This window comes from Pinus tabuliformis, chromosome 7, assembly GCF_031772625.1.
Source record: "Pinus tabuliformis cultivar Carrire ecotype Pingquan chromosome 7, CPIR1, whole genome shotgun sequence".
Taxonomy (NCBI): domain Eukaryota; kingdom Viridiplantae; phylum Streptophyta; class Pinopsida; order Pinales; family Pinaceae; genus Pinus; species Pinus tabuliformis.
Window position 1 is genome coordinate 1,730,967,664 of NC_142293.1, and position 16,857 is coordinate 1,730,984,520.

General features: G+C 40.0%; 1 protein-coding gene across 1 annotated transcript in view; it reads right to left on the reverse strand.

Moving 5' to 3' along the window:
* Positions 1-16,264, reverse strand: part of LOC149255257 (ATP-dependent DNA helicase Q-like 2) — a 142,017-nt gene extending 125,753 nt beyond the window's left edge. The window contains exon 1 of the mRNA XM_089460412.1: positions 16,177-16,264. Within this exon, the coding sequence (XP_089316538.1) occupies positions 16,177-16,233 (57 nt within the window). The 5' untranslated portion in view covers positions 16,234-16,264. The remainder of the gene's footprint in view (positions 1-16,176) is intronic.
* Between the last annotated feature and the right edge of the window lie 593 nt (positions 16,265-16,857).

A 16,857-nucleotide genomic window follows, 5' to 3' on the forward strand; every position in this document is an offset into this window, starting at 1 on the left:
CATCAGTACTACTATGGTCCCTAACTTCATTTCCCTGCTCATTGATCAGATGAGAGGTACTTCACATGAGTCCCAGACTGCATGGGTAGGATGCCTCGACAGGAGAACTAATCAATCCTGTCCTCACAAGAGAACACATCAATCTTGCTACAATCGCCGTGGAGAACACATCAATCCAGGCTGCCATGGAGAACACATCAATCCAGGCCTCACAGGAGAACTAATCATCCCGCTACACAGGAGAGCGAATCATCATGTTCCACAAGAGAGCGAATCATCTTGTTCCAGTGTGCACCACCAGGGGAGGGTGAGTCACCCTGTGGTCATATGTTGCTCCAGTAGGAACTGCAAGCCCTCAGAGCTCCCAGAGCTCAATGTATGCAACATGCAGGACCCTTGTACAAGGGTTTCTTGCCGACTCCAAATCGTTTGGGAAAATCACAGATTAGATCTTTCCTCGGGGCTTTGACAAGGTGTATCAACCTGTACATCATCTTAATGTGATGGAGCTTCCTTGCTCATCAACTTACCATATCCCAGATGATGTCTATCTGCTGGAGCAGTTGACGAATACGGGATTCCTCAATAATCGAATCCCACCTCTGGTTGTTACAGAGAATCCCAGTGGTATCCAATGTAAATCCAAACAGCTCACTGAAGAGCTTTCGCAACCAGACTGCCTCACACGAGGTTATGCTAGCAACAATATATCCTGCTTCGGCGGTGCTCAAAGCCACCGACTTCTGCTTCCTGGTCATCCAGGATATCGAAGCAGATCCCAAGGTGAAACAGTACCCGGAAGTGCTCTTACGGTCCACCACACTGCCTGCCCAATTAACATCAGTATATCCAAGTAGTCTCACATCTCCGGCAGTGTATCTTAATCCATGAGAGATTGTGTCCTGAAGACATCTCAGAAGATTCCTGGCATCAATCCAGTGAGGCTCAACCAAATATGAGCTCATAATGCTAAATGCAAAACATATGTTCGAACGGAGGTTCACCAAGAACATCAATGTGAATGAGTTTTTTGAAACTCAGAGGCATTTCCAAGGTCTGGTCAGACATCACTACCATATAACTTCTAAAAGTTAAGATCCTCGAGGTAGTCACAGGCTTGCAGTCCATCATACCGAATCTTTCCAATATATTTACCACATATTTTCCTTGAGATAGGAAAATTTCCCTTGGCTTCTGCCACACTTCAAGTCCTTGGTCCTTCATTTCAAATTCAGAAGCCATCTCCCTTTTACATTTGTGAATGAGAGGGTTTACACCTGTTAGAAAGAGGTCATCCACATACAACACCAGTATGAGAGGCTTGTCATCTTCAACCTTAAAGTAAAGGTTAGGATCAGCTTCACTCCTAGTGAATCCCAGCTTCATCAAGTAGTTATCGATCCTCTCATACCATGCTCGGGGTGCTTGCTTCAGCCCATAGAGAGCCTTCTTCAACCTGCATACATGAGATTTTCAATCATAAATCTCAAATCCTTCAGGTTGCTCCACATAGACCTCTTCTTTGATAGAACCATGCAAGAACGCGTTCTTAACATCCATCTGATGTAGGTTCCATCCTTGTGAAGCCACAAGGGCTATGATCAAGTGGATGGTCGTATCTCTGGCAACAGGTGCAAATATCATAGTCTATACCTCCCTTCTGGGATAAACCACGGGCAACAAAATGAACCTTATACTTTTCCATACTTCCATTTGTTGCATGCTTTATCTTGTAAAGCCATTTTGAAGTAACAATTGTCTTGTCCAGGGTCTGGGAACTACTTCCCAGACATCATTCTCCATAATAGACTCATATTCTATGGTCATAGCATCCTTCCATAGTTAATGCTTGATGACATCTGAGAATGATGAAGGTTCATTTTGTATGATCGTGCTCATGATGGTCAGGTATCCCTGATACCTGTTAAGTTTCTTACTTTGATGGAAGGTTCCTCAGGGTGCAGCATGTCCTTCAACGTCATCAAGTATCCCCCTAAGCCATGAAGGCCTCTTCCTAGAAGAGGAAGGCTCATGTGGATGAGGATCAATCGGATCCATGGGTTCTTCTACATCAGGCATTGATTCATCATCCTTTTCTTTCGGTTCCCTGGTGTCGGCTTCTTGAGAGCTACTCAAAGTCAGCAAATTGTCCACCTTGCTGAGAGCCATATCTTTGTCAAAGGTGACATCATGACTAATCACGACTTCCCTTTGACCGGTGGTGAACATTTCTTCAGGAGTTTAGGAACCTAATGCTTGATGAGGGCATCGATTTTGTACATATACGGCGGTGATCGTAGTTTCAGCCCATAGAAACTTTGGAAGTCTTTGATCATGTAGCATGGCCTGGACAGCTTCCATCATCGTGTGGTTCTTCCTTCCCACCACACCATTCTGCTCAGGAGTATGTGGTGTAGCAGTCTCCCTCTTAATGCCAACCTCAGGTATGCCTCAGTAAACCAATTGTAATATATCGGAGGTCTTGCTTTGGCTTGAGGGGAATGGTCCCCTTTTGAGCTTTCCTTTGGCACATCCCGGACATACACCTTCTTTCTCTACTTGGAATTCGGGCATCCCTGTTACCATCTGTCTTACATCGAGTAGAGCTTTGTAATGAAGGTGGGCAAACCTCCGATGCCAAAGTTCGGACTAAAGAGTTGTGTCACAGACATGACACTTAGCGGACTTCCATCGACCTGATATAATGAATCAACACTAAACCCAAGAGTAAAGGCATCTTTAACATTATTTTTCCATATACATACCTTGCCATTGCTGAAGGTTACCTTGTAGCCTCTGTCTTCCATTGCCAAGATGGACACTAGGTTCCTTTTGAGGTCAGGTGCATTTAATACATCCTAGAATTTCTAGCCTTCTTGAATGCTTGTCCTCTTCCTTGATTCCCAGCTCTCCTCTTACCTTTGTTGTTGAATTTGTCATTCCTTTGATTGCCATCAGAGGGATTTTGAGTTGCACCACTGCATACTGTACCATGCTTCTCTAATCATGATTATCATCATGCTGCCCATGTCCATGATTTTATCCATCATATGCTGCTCAAACTAGTGTGCATCATCATCATGCTATCTTATATGTCCATGATCTCACGTTGCCCTTTATCTCCATGATCTCATTCATCATGATGCTCATGATCTCATACATAGTGACTTGCTTTATCGCAAATGTAACATCGTCATTTTCTTCTAGCCTTAGGTCCAGCCTTTCCTTTTGATTTAGTCCCGGAATTATTTCTTTTCTTTGCATGAGAAGAAAAGGCAGCAGGAGGACCTTTAGGCATGGGCATTTCTTGCACTTCTTCCCTTGTTTCTTCTTGAATGCATCTAGCCATTAATTCCTCGAAACCAAGAATTACATTATAGTTCAAAAGAGTAGTCATGAACACGTACCATTCAAATGACAATCCTCCAAGAGTTGTGAGTGCCATTTCTCTGTCAGTAATAGTTTCCCCAATAGATAGGAGATCGTTCTTAATCTCGGTGATTCTTAAGAAGGATGCTTGCATACTTTCATCTTTAACCTTCTTGATTTCCCTCAGCTTATTTCTAAGAAACAAAACTTGATTTGCATCATTAACTTTAAATAAACTCACCAGTCTATCGTAGATTTCCTTGGAGGTGTCCAGTTCAGAGATGTAGGCCACCAAGTGCTTGTCGATAGAGTCCCGGATGATCTTCTATTGTTTTGACTTCTCCATTTTTTCATTTGTTCCAGGCAACAGCGAATGCATTTGATGGAGGCTCAACAATATTGCCTCTCACATGATCCAACACTCCTTGATTCTCAAGGGTTAGATCGATAAACATCTTCCATCCGTGATAGTCAACTTTCTCACGGAGCTTGTCTTCAGCAGGAAAGAGTGTTGAGGACCCCATAGTTCTTTTAGGATAGCCTTGCCAATATTCTCTTCGATGATTGCTCTTGCTCTTGCTCGGGCTTTGTCTTCACCTCAGCTCTGATACCATGTTAAGTTATGGTATGTTCTATGCTTATAACAGTTTACTTCTTTTTCTTCTTATATTCCACCGATTAGCAATCACATGTACATAAAGTAAAATGCAGATAGAACATTAAACGATCGACAGAAAACAAGCCAAGACAAGAGACACAAGATGTGGCGACTAGCCAGGGACAAACCCCACAATGTGTGGGGAAACCCTTTGATCAAATCTTATTTTATCTTCAATAATTCAACAGAGAGAAATAGTACAATAAATTTGATTCATATCAGCAGTAGCAAACCCTAGATCAGCAGCATCAGCATTAGCAGCTTCATTATCAAACTAGGGCAGACCATATCTCACAAACCGACCGTCGGATTGACTTCATTCCACCACCAAAAGTTTCGGCTTCCAGAGGAGGTTTAGATGAACCTACAGCGCAGTTCAGATGAGGAGATCTTCTAGGCCACGCAAGTCAATCTTTACTTCTGCAGTTGCAGCTTCAGTTTCATCAGTTTCCGGCTTCAAAGTAGGGCAGTCGATATCTTGCAAACCGTTCATCGGATTGACTTCATTCCACCACCAAAAGTTGCAGCTTTCAGAGGAGGTTCAGATGAACCTACAGCGCAGTTCCAAAGAGGAGATCTTCTGGGCCACGCAAGTCAATCTTTACTTCTGCAGTTGCAGCTTCAGTTTCAGCAGTTTCCAGCTTCAAACTAAGGCAATCGATATCTTGAAAACTGTTCATCGGATTGACTTCATTCCACCACCAAAAGTTGTGGCTTTCAGAGGAGGTTCAGATGAACCTACAGCGCAATTCCAAAGAGGAGATATTCTAGGCCACGCAAGTCAATCTTTACTTCTGCAGTTGCAGCTTCAAATTCAGCAGTTTCCGGCTTCAAACTAGGGCAGTCGATATCTTGCAAACCGTTCATCAGATTGACTTCATTCCACCACCAAAAGTTGCGGCTTTCAGAGGAGGTTCAATGAACCTACAGCGTAGTTCCAAAGAGGAGATCTTCTAGGCCACGCAAGTCAATTTTTACTTCTGCAGTTGCAGCTTCAAATTCAACAGCTTCCGGCTTCACATGTGTGGAGAGACCCATTTCAACGCAGTAGAGAAGAGACTCATTTCTGCGTAGTAGAGAGAGAGAGATGTGATGAGATGAGTGAGTCCAAATGAGGAAAATTCCTCTTATATTTATACACAACGTTGGTGGGTGAATAGATGCCACTGTTGGGCTTCTGAGCCTACATGAGTTGTAGGTCGGCTTGATAATAATTCCATAATCAAAATAAATTCATATCTCCATGAATACTTATCAGAATCGGATGATCTTTATATCAATCCTACACCTCTCGATGAGAGGAATCTAATAAAAATATTATCAGCCACGAATAAGATGACCCACATGAAGTTTTGCCCTGGTTGCCAATTTTAACATTTCATGATGGCATGATCTCAACATACCAATGATTGAATCCCTTCTATAAAGAGAACAGTCTTGACATCTCGGATTCCCAAAAGCGTGATCATACATACTCAAAAGGCACACAGAAGTAGATCATCTACAGCATAGTGTTCAAGAATGGGTCTCACTACACCTCAGTCATAGTTTGTATGGACAGTACTCGATGTAGAATGAAGGTGCTCGTTGACACAACCATAATAACACTAACTGATGGGTGTCCAGCAACCTCAAGTCAATGTTGCATACTACAAGGTTCCTTATGTAGCCCAGTTATATCAGCAGTCTGTTGATATATAAATCAAGATAGCTCGAAGGCAAAGAAGGCAATCTTCCTATCAAAGATCTCAGTCGGAGGAAGCATCAATACATCTACTCCAACTATTACCAGCATGATCAAGGTGAAGATTTCATCTTCACATCTCAAGTAAGTATTTTCATTAATCATTTTTGGTCAAATAACTTCATGATTGCAAGAATATCTATAGGTTAGATAGGTCATCAAAGGTTCTTGCATAAAACAAGAATGATTGTCATGATCCTTATGAAGAAGAGAAGTCAGTGAACATATCAGAGGTCTCCTTTGAATTCATAAGAGGAACTCTTAAGGTCCTCTCTTTCCTATGTAGCAAGTAAGGAGACATAAAAGAGATATATGAAATACTAGAACATATACTCTCTGAAATGCAGTGAAGTAGGTCATATCACTTAGACCGGATTGAAGGTATCAAAGAGAGAAGGAATATCTTCATGAGATCTCAATTGCGAGATCTAGGAAAAATGATGAGAAGATAATCATCATTGATATCGATATTGATAAGCAAGGTAACAAATGTCCATGAACAAGAAGGTTACCTCAATCAACAATTTATGGTCTCTATGCCAGATAGAGAAAGACAAGTTGAAAGAACTCAAATATGTGCAGAAAGGAAAGGGAAGGTTGACAAGACAGAACAGTACTATGGAAAGATTATGGAGAAGAGCTCATATCGCCAAAAGGGTGGAGGAAGCTGAAGAAAAGGACCAAGGAAAGAGGGAGTAGCAGACCTCTACTTTGAGTGAGATGGTGTCCATCACAAAAGGATCCTATCATAAGCTCCAAAATTCTTTGCAGATATGACCATGATAATAAGATGCATTGTGGCATCATGGAAGCATTAGAAACAAGAGCTTGTGATATCACCATGGAAATCATGAAGGACAAAATCCATGGCAGTCGAACGTGAAGAATATAGCTCTTGGGAACCGCATTAGATATTAAATGAAAGGAAGAAGTCATCCAGGACAAGGCTCATCAGGGAAACATTTGCCAGGAAATCCAACTTTTGGAATTCATGAGATGATGGTCCAATGACATGAGAAATAAAGCAAATCAAGGGATTGAAGATCTTTTCAATCAAGGAAGTTGTTGGAAGAAGCCTAGATAACCTAAAGGAAAAATGAGGTATGTATGCTTGTGTTTAATTATTGTAATGTCATGTCATATGGTTGCAGGTAACATGGACCAAGCATGATCAAGAGGAAAAGGATCTCCTCCTCTGAAAGGATACAGAAAGACATAAGTCACACTAGATGAAATCAACATAATATGTCTTCATATGAAGTATGAGGTGGTTGACTACAATTAAAGAAACTCTTATTGAAGGCTCCTAGACATGGAAGGTGTGAGGACAGAAGCGATCGTGAGATATGCAAACATAATGAAGGCAATCAACATCCAAAGGATCAAGAAGATTTGACTAGGAAATCTCCCGGAAAGATATCGAGACTAATGGAAGTCTGAAAAGATGAAGACCCTTGACAACAAATATCTTTCGGAGATGTGTCAACATGTATGCAAGGGTGTTGATACCTACAAGAAGATGTCACTAGAAAAGGCCATCACCAAAAAGGTAATATGTGATTTTTTTTGGTTTCTGACCTCTTGATGAAAGTCTAGGTATGTGTGAAAGGCTAAGGTAAGGAGAGTTGATGTCACAACTATGTCCCTTGTGTTCTAGAGCAATCACCATTGAAGGAAAAGTGAAGATGGATGGCCCTATGAAGGAAGCCCCAGATGAAAAGCCAAGGAGAATACTTTCCGAGAAAGAAGGAATGACATGATGAAGGAAAGTGATGGATGGCTAAACCCTACATATGAAGAAATTGATGACATCGAGGTCTTGGATGATCAGTCGACTAGAAAAGCCTATAAAGTACTAATGATAGAGTCCCTATTTAAGAGGGGACTCTGGGAGGTTCCTATGAGTAATGGAACTCGAATAAGTTTCTAAGTAAAGAGAAACTTGGAACTCATCCCTAGCGAAGACGGAGAGCTAGACACGACATTCTTGTCTTCAGGTTGCAAGAAAGAATGGAGGATTGTGTGATCATCTGGAATCCGACACTCTTTGAGGATGTGGTCTGGAATCCAAGACAAGTGGACAGGACCGATATTCTTGAGGGCTGGGAACCCAAAATGAGAATAGTCCTAGTAGGGCATACTTGGACATCACCGGGTGAGTCTGACCCTAAGAGAGACAATGATGATGTGTGTCTATCAATCATTGTTCTCACCAACATTGTGTGCTCTAATCTAAGTAAGAGATAGAGTTGTTACTCCAGGCCTTGCTAAATGAAAACAATGTTGGTTGAAATGATGCTATAACAGATGGATTGCAAATCCGATTCTTCTTATGAGAAATTCTTCAGATTGAGAATGACCAAGTACCATTATGAATACCTCCCTAGCTAAGAGGGAGTGTTGAAGAAAGTGTAACTAGGTTCGGTCTTCATAATGACATGATCTTTGTAAATGATGTAATAAAAGAAAATAAATTATTTTTGTATGCCTTGCTACATGGGTTTCTTTAGCAAGAAGTGTCATAGGTCAAAAGACTTCTTGATGTCTTTATGATTATTAAAATGTCAAAGAGTCGTGTCATGTAAAACGAAGCTCTTCATGAGTTTATGTAAATGTATACAAGTCCACAAAAGTGTGTAGCAACGCTCCAAAGACCAAGATAAATCCTCCATTCGCAAGCCCAAGAAGTCTGCAAGCAAATCGATAAGGAATTCATCATGTTGGCTTCAATATTGAATTAAATATATATTCAAATGTCATGTCGGCTTAAATAATAGGCATGTTGGTTCATGTATTCAAGTCAGCGCAATATAGGAGGCACAAACCATTATAAATACCCGTCTAGGGTATCCGCAAATGGAAGACACAGAACTCGCATTCTCCTCTGAAATTTCGATGGGTATGAGGTGCAGGCAGGACAAATTTTGGATGGGTACAGTAGGGTGCAAGAAGTCGGATTCTTCTCTGCTATTTCGGATGGTACAACAAGGACAAATTCTCGGATTCCTTTGAGTCTTCGGATGGCACAATGAGCAGCAGTCATGGTTACAATGACAGTGAAGCCCTCGCACATATCTCTGCAGTCTCAGCATGGTTACAACAAGTTAAGTCTCGGAGGATATCACTGTAAAGGGTTCGGATCTATCTCTAGTAACCTCCGCATACTGTCTAAGCACTGCTATAGTCTCAGCATACTGATAATGAAGAAGATCCAAGTGATATCTCTGTAGTAGTCTCGGTATAATGAGAAGGAGACTTAATGACAGTGACAAGGGTTACAGTTTCAACATAATGAGAAGCAGTGATAAGAATTATTGTCTCGGCATAATAAGAAAAGGTGACAAGGATCATCACAGTCTCAGAATACACTCTCGACATGGTCACAGTCAATGTGATGATGATCTCAGCAAGAATGCAGTGATGATCTAAGTACAAATGAAGATATGGTGCAACAGTTATCATGATGATTGTCATAGAATCAAGGTCACAGTGAAGATCTCAATGAAGACAAGGGACCTCGTTGACTTGATGAAGAAGCAGTAATGAAGATCTCAGTGATGCAATAGTGATGGCCTCAATGGTGCAGCAATGAGGATGATCTCAATAGTGACAGAGGAGAGGATTGGTATCTTGGTCTTGGAGTGGCAGAATGGGTCAAGGGTCATGGTCTTTGTATTCGTCAATTGGAATTTCTATAAGTAGAATTTTGTGCGGGTTTTCCTCTCCAATAAGGAGAGGTTTTGGCCCTGGCAGAAAGCCAAATATCTTGTGTTCTTGTCTCTTTCTTTTGATAGCAGCTTGATGAAGTAAACACACGCTAATAATATAGAGAAGATCAAGCTAAGATAACTTGTAAAAACACTTCACAAAGATAGACTGCTTAGGAGAGAAGTCCGAAGTTATGTCCTCCTATAGTGCAAGTTGTAGGGACTTGTTTTACTCTCTCTGCTCTTCATTCGAGGCCTAGTCTGCCTGCACCTAATACCCATATGAGGTGCAATCGAACCCTTAAATATTTGCCTTCCTATAATGTGGATCTGCTCCTTCATCCATGCGAAATTCAGAGAGAAAATGTGAGTTCTGTGTCTCAGATTTACAGATACCCTAGACGGGTATTTATAGTGGTTTGTGCTCCAAAATAAGCCGACTTGAATACATGACCCAACATGTCTATTAATTGAGCCAACATGACATTTAAATATATATTTAATTCAATTTTTTGAAGCCGACATGATGATCTCCTTCTTGTTTTTCTTGCAGTCTTCTTGTGCTTGCTAATGGAGGATTGTTCTTGGTCTTGGAGGGTTGCTTCAGCTTGAATACATTTTACATGACTTGACTCTTTAACATATTAATAAATCCTAAAGACATCAAGAAGAAGTCTTTTGACCTAGTGACACTTCTTGCTCATGAAACCCATGCAACAAGGCATACAAAATAAATTTATTCTCTTTTATTACATCATTTACAAAGATCATGTCATTATTAAGACCGAACATAGTTACACTTTCTTCAACAGTTTTGTGGTAGCATGATAGACTAGCATCGGATGGTGCTGAGGAGTGTCAGAGAGATAGATGCAGTGACTAGGAGCGCCAGAGACTGAACAGCGCAGAGCAGAGTCGGCAACAATGCAGATGGCATAGAGCGGAAGTCAACAGCAGCACAGAAGATTCATAGGGTCAACGCAGAGACTAGCAGCAGTCAGGCCCCAGCATTCACATGGTATCATACCAAACACAGTTAGTTCAGTAATTTTGGATGGTTTCCTGCCGTTGATGTAGTAGCAACAGCAGTTTTCAGTGCAGAGTTAGTTGGTAGTGGTAGTGCCAGCAGCAGCACAGATGTAGAAATTTATAAGGGAGTTGCAGTGCGGATGCAGTGATGACAGTGGTAGGGTCAACAGCAGTACAGATGCCGCATTTGCACAGTAGTTAATGGACAGCAAGTCAGACATCAACAGTGCGAAGGACGATGTTATGAAGTTAGAGTGATGCTTCAGCAAGTTGCATTGCTAGAGCACATTCCTCGCTAAAAGGCTGTGTTGATTTCTGGTAGCATCGAATGTGCTCTAAGTCTCAAACTTTGCATAGAGGCTTAAGCACATGTATTCCAAAGAACCTAGAAAGCATTTCGGGAAATTCCACCCAAAAACAGTTGTATTAAAATAATTAATTATTTTTAAAGGGACTCTAAGTCTAAACTTAGGAAAATAAAATAATTAAAGGGTATGAATCTAACTATAGGTGTAACTTCTAGAAGAAGACGAGGATCAAGTAGAAATGATCTTAGCCCTTGCTTAGCTTCTAATCTAGGTCGTTGAATGTCAACGAGGAGATTATTTAAGGAGGCTTGAGGGCCATTTGGAAAGACACAGAGAGTTCAGAAGTTCGATTTTCTGAAGCAGAGCAACTGCCGGGAGAATTTCGATAGTGAGCTTGTGTAGTGAGGGGCAGGGATAATTTGGTTGGAGAATCTTCTCCTGAGCCAGAATACGCAACAAAGAGGCAGAGAGACACCAGGAGGAGGCAGCCCAGGACCCAGGAGGGGTTGATGCTAAGCCAGAAGGGCTAACGCAGAGGCAACGCAGTCCTCCCAGCAGAAGTCCAAAATTTACAGGAGGGTTCGACGTCTGAGCCGGGAGGGTTGACGTCAGAGCTCCGAGAGAGCAAATAGACCTAGCACAGAGCTGACACAAAGCCTAGAGGCTGACGCAGGGCCCACACTGGGGCAACGCAGAGATAGTCGAGGACACGTTGGCTCAACTGTTGGATCAGCCGGAACTTTCCAGGAAGAGTGAGGTAATCTCACTAAGTTTCTCTGCCAATTTATTTCTCTGTAACAGGATTGTCGAGAGGGCATCCAGAGTTGTATTCAGAGAATTACTACATAATAATAGAAACCCTTAGAGTTGTTGCACCGGTTTTCCTACATTGAGTTTTTCCAAGGACATTTGTCCTTAAAAATATTGTCACTTATGCGTATCTTTCTCTATTGTTTTGTTCTTGTTTTGGACAAATTAATTAATTAAGTGAAGGCTACAGTTGTATTAGCTTCGATCTTTGCTGTAGGAAACAGCGAATAATGTGTTTCAGTAATTAACAAATAGGAGAAGTTTAATCAGTTGTTGCAGTAATTGATTTGGGTGGGATTCTCGAATTTTCACAGTTAGATAATTCGAGCTCCTAATGTGTGTATAAAAAGGAGAGATATGAATTCATTTGTATCATCACGTGGATTGCATCATATATTCTTGTGATATCTTCCTTATCTTTTGAGGATGAGACTTTTTGGATGAATGAATGAATTTCGATGTTTGGTTATTCTTCTTTGTCTTGGAGCTTCTATGATTGGCATATCTTGGTGACTGGATATATTTTTTTTACATGTAAGCACTATGTTAATGTTTCTTTTTTTTATTCTTTATTTTGATGCATTCATGATATTGGGATTTTCGCTATTATAGGGTTAATTTGTTGCTTTTCTTGGAACGAAATTGTGGAAATTAAATCTCTAAATAGTGTTGTATCATGATTGGGCCATGTTTGAATGAATGAATGTTCCTAGAGATATCCTTGTCTTGAAAAGCCCCCAAATATTGTTGAACGAAGTATAAATGACCTTGAAATTACTTCCATTAAGCCCTAGTGCCCAACGAAGTCATCTTTTAGGCCTCCTTGACAAGTGGGAATCAATCCAAAATCTAAATATTCCATGGCTCCATCTCTCCCAAAGGACAAAGCATTGGTCCTCCTCTGGTGATCACTTTAAAGCTTATTTCTTTCACATTCCCCTCTTTTTCCAAGTCTAGCCTACATAGGTCACATAGGGCATCAATTATCTCACTATCTAGCCATCCAAATACTTCAATTTTTGGTCAACGATTGCACTAGTGTGTCGTCAAGAAGCCCTTCAAATTTCATGAGATTCTGACAGTGGGATCTTGAGATATCGCAAGCCCTAGCTCGAAGACTAATTCTTGCCCTTGGTTTCCCTTAAGCTAGAAACCTCACTGGGATCCTTGCATTGCCTTTCATTGAAAATTCATTCCTGATCCCTATCCCCTCCCTAATTAGGTCAAGTATATCATGTTGAAGAATCTAGGTCAAGGTAGTGTGATGTGATTCTTCGTTACTTGATAACAATTTGTGAAGTCTTTTTATTTTTCTTGTTAGCTTATGCCTCTTCTTCTTCTTATTAGTGCATATGTGTGTACTTCATCAAACTGCGATCAAAGCAGAAAAACAAGAAAACAAGATGTTGGCTCTCTGCTAGGGCCAAAACCTCTCTACTCTTGAAAGGAAACCCTTTAGAAAATTTCTCTTATTGAAGCTTCTATTGATCAATGCCAAACCCTAGACCCCTAACAAGGAGATCCTCCAAGCACAAGTCAAGCCTTCACTCCTTTCTGCACCATATACTCTGACACTTCTTCCAGCACTTCTTCTAGTACTTCGTCCTCCTTCCTCTGGCATTTCATTCTTCTTTCAAATTGTTAGTAACCTTGTTGCTCTTGCTCTAGAGAAGATGCTATTGATGAGACCCTTCTTCTTATGATGGTTCCTTTCTTCTATCCACAAATCAACTAATTTGGATAACTGTAATGTAGGGTTGTTATCACTGCGTAAAGGGATATGATTCTCGCACGTGTGACTATTTTCTACCCTAGAAAACACTCACTTCAACTTTGGTCTTGTCCCTTCTTCCTTCGTTTGTGAGGGCTTCTCCTTCGCTCTTAGAGGGAGGCCTTGTAGACCTCAACTTTTAACCCAAACAGTGATAAGGATTGAACTGAAGTATTACTATTGTTGTAGCCGCAGATAGACCTTCTTCCTTCGCACGTGTGGTTGTATATGACCCTAAGAACAGCCTTCCAATCTTCGATTTTGTCTTCCCTTCCTCGCTGCACTAGAGGCTCCCTTACCTTCTTTCTCGGCTTGTCTTCTTCGCTTATTTCAGAGCTTGCATTGTCTTCGTTATGAGGGAGTGGACAGCCTCTATATATAGAGCACTGTCCCTCCTCTAGGACGACATGTAGGCCGACTAGTTGACTATTTTGCAAGCCAACTGGAAGAGTAGATTTCGGATAGTTTCATGGTGGTGCAGCGTGCTTGAAGGAGCTTCTTGATGGTGCCATGATGTTGCCTTAGCTTAGGAGGAGACTTGACTTTGCTTGGAGGTATTCTCTTGACTAATACATATTTATACAAGGTGTAACGTGCTTTTAAGGTCTTCAACCTTTTTCTTTTGACTATCTGACTTTCCTATAGCACTTTAAATAGTGCTAGACCTATTTCAATGAGCAAGAAACTCATTGACATATATTATAAAAATAATATTTCTTTTCTTGAATAAATACAAATATCAAAAGTACATTTATGAGGACCGAACCTAGTTACATTTCCTTCAACATATCAATGGTTGCTAAACCCTATCCTCTTCACCTAACCTCAGGTCCACTTGGTCCCCTGTGGTCCCATGCACTATCAAGGTTAATTCTTCAAATATCACCTGGAATCCAAGTTTCCTCAAGAATTCTAGGGCTTAGGGATCTTCTTTATACTACACATTTTCAAAACCTAACCCTTAAAATTTTCCCCAAGCCCTTCCTAGAGAGCTTTCCATCTTGTCTTCCAAGACAAGCAAGCCACAATCTTGAGCCTCTCTTGCAAAAAGCTTCTAGGATCACCCTTCATCCTATCTTTGGTCTATTCATCTTTGTGATCCTTATCATACCAAGTCTCCTCCCATCAGTGAAAGTCCATAAAGAGTAGGGAGCTTTAGCTGAGGTGATAGTGGGCTATTGCTCCATTGTTGCCCTTGACCTAGCAATTGTCCCTTTAGGATTCCCTCCTATGACCCCTACTATTTTGAGCAGTAACACAACCCAAAACCACAAATTATAAACCATGTTCAAACAAAACAATACAAATACAAAATCTACATCCAACTAAGGCTATCATTCCATACTAGGTGACCATTAATTCCAAGACTCTTCTCATCTTGATCCATAACTACTCATCAAATTCCCCTTAATAAAACCTCAAAAAATTGTACTTCTGTGATTTTGGATTAAAATTTTGTCAAATGTATTTTAATGCTCTAAGAATATTTGTTGTATGAAACACAATACAAGAGATCAGTAATTGAACCAGTGGTCAGCCCAAAACCACAAGCAATAAGCCATGTGAACACAAAACAATACAAATAATCAAATCTACATCCCACTCAAGCTACAATGCCCATATTAGGCAGCCAATTATTTCCAGCATACTTTTCATCTCAATCCACATCCACTCATATCAAATTCCAAGTGATAAAAGCTACAAAATTTGCATTTAGGTTAAAAAAAATTCAAATGTATTTTAATTCTTCAAGGGCATTTATTTTTGTTGCAATGAACGTGAAGGATGCAATTTTAACTACATGTGGGAACTAACATCAAATTCAACTTGGGCAAAGTGCTGAAAACTAAAACTAGAATTCGTAAGAATAACATGGGAGGAAACTTTGGATTACAAAATTGCCTACTTCAAATGCATGCATGTCGTGTGCCGCCATGAGTATGGGTGTGTAGCAAATGCTTATCAAAAACCATTTGAATATTCATCTGTTTACAATGTAAAGGGGAGAAGATCCACTTTGAAAAGAGAACTCCATCTTTACAAGAACCTAGTAGTAGATACTCCAAAGAAAAGAAATTTAATAAAAGTCTACAAGGACTTAGGAAGGAATGAATGCAAAAATAATAAAAACAAGAAAACAGAAGAGTATAATCAATGATATGATCAAGAAAATAATTTGACAAACGTGGAGGGATAGAAAGTAGTTGAAGTAGGTCTTGAAATGGAGGTACCCTCCTTTTACTCCAGCACTAAAGAATAGGAGGAATCTATTGATCTCCTTCTAGAAGCCCTATTGATACAAAATAAAAATGAAAAAGTAATGTTAGTTGAAATCCAAAAAGTCTCTATTTCTAGATGGTAAACCCTATGACACTCACCTTGTCTACTTTAAAAGAGTGGCTGTATACAGGTTTTCATGTAAACTGTCTTAATCAGTAAATGGCTAACCATGTATCTTCATTTTGATTTAAACGGGAAATCTGTCTTATTAATTCTTAACAAAACACTAAGGAAGAAAATAGAAACAACACCTTATATGAATTTATATGGTGATAAATTTAGAATTTCACATCTTTAATAAGACAAATTTAAGTACAGCTTCGTCCATTGGTCATTGTACATGTAATTCATATGATGAACAACCATGGTTTTAAACTAGAAACGGATACAACCCCAGGCAGAGTTTGTCCTATCTAGACAAGGAAGAAAAAATTGGAAACGAATAAACAATTTCAACAATTATAATTCAATACTTAGGGACTTTTAGGTAAAGCTTATACCAACATTCCATTTAATATAAGCTGGACGATCAATTGCTCTACATCCTCTTTCTTCATATCTTTGGCGAGATCTTTTGTAGATGCATTTGTCCCTAGACCACAATAAGCATATACAATAAGTCTCTCCATCAAACATTTGATAATAATAATATCTTATAGCAAGCTTCCAAGGTTTCAAAAATGCATAGGTTGTAATCATGCATTTAAAATTACAAAATCAGAACATTCCAATTGCTATTTTTCAAATATTTTCCAAGAGGAATAAATAGCACATAATAGGACAACTACCACCATAAGCAAAACAAAGAATACAATTCTACGAGTGCTAGTAGAAAACCCCCTAGTAGATAAGCAATGGGCATACTACTAAGAATTGACACGAGTGAGACAAGACAAGCAAAGTGGGGGAAAAGACCTTATGACATATTCTACTTATTGTAATGATCTCAATATATGAATTTATAATACATCAATTGGACCATTCTAGATCTACATCTCACTAACAACTCTTCAATGGATCATGACAATACCACATCAAGGATAAGGTTTACAACTCATTTCTATGTGGACTCAGACTTTGTGATTGTCTAGGGACTCAGTTTAACATTCCCCCCCCCCCCCCCCACTATTGGACCATTCTAGATCTACATCTCACTAACAACTCTTCAATGGATCATGACA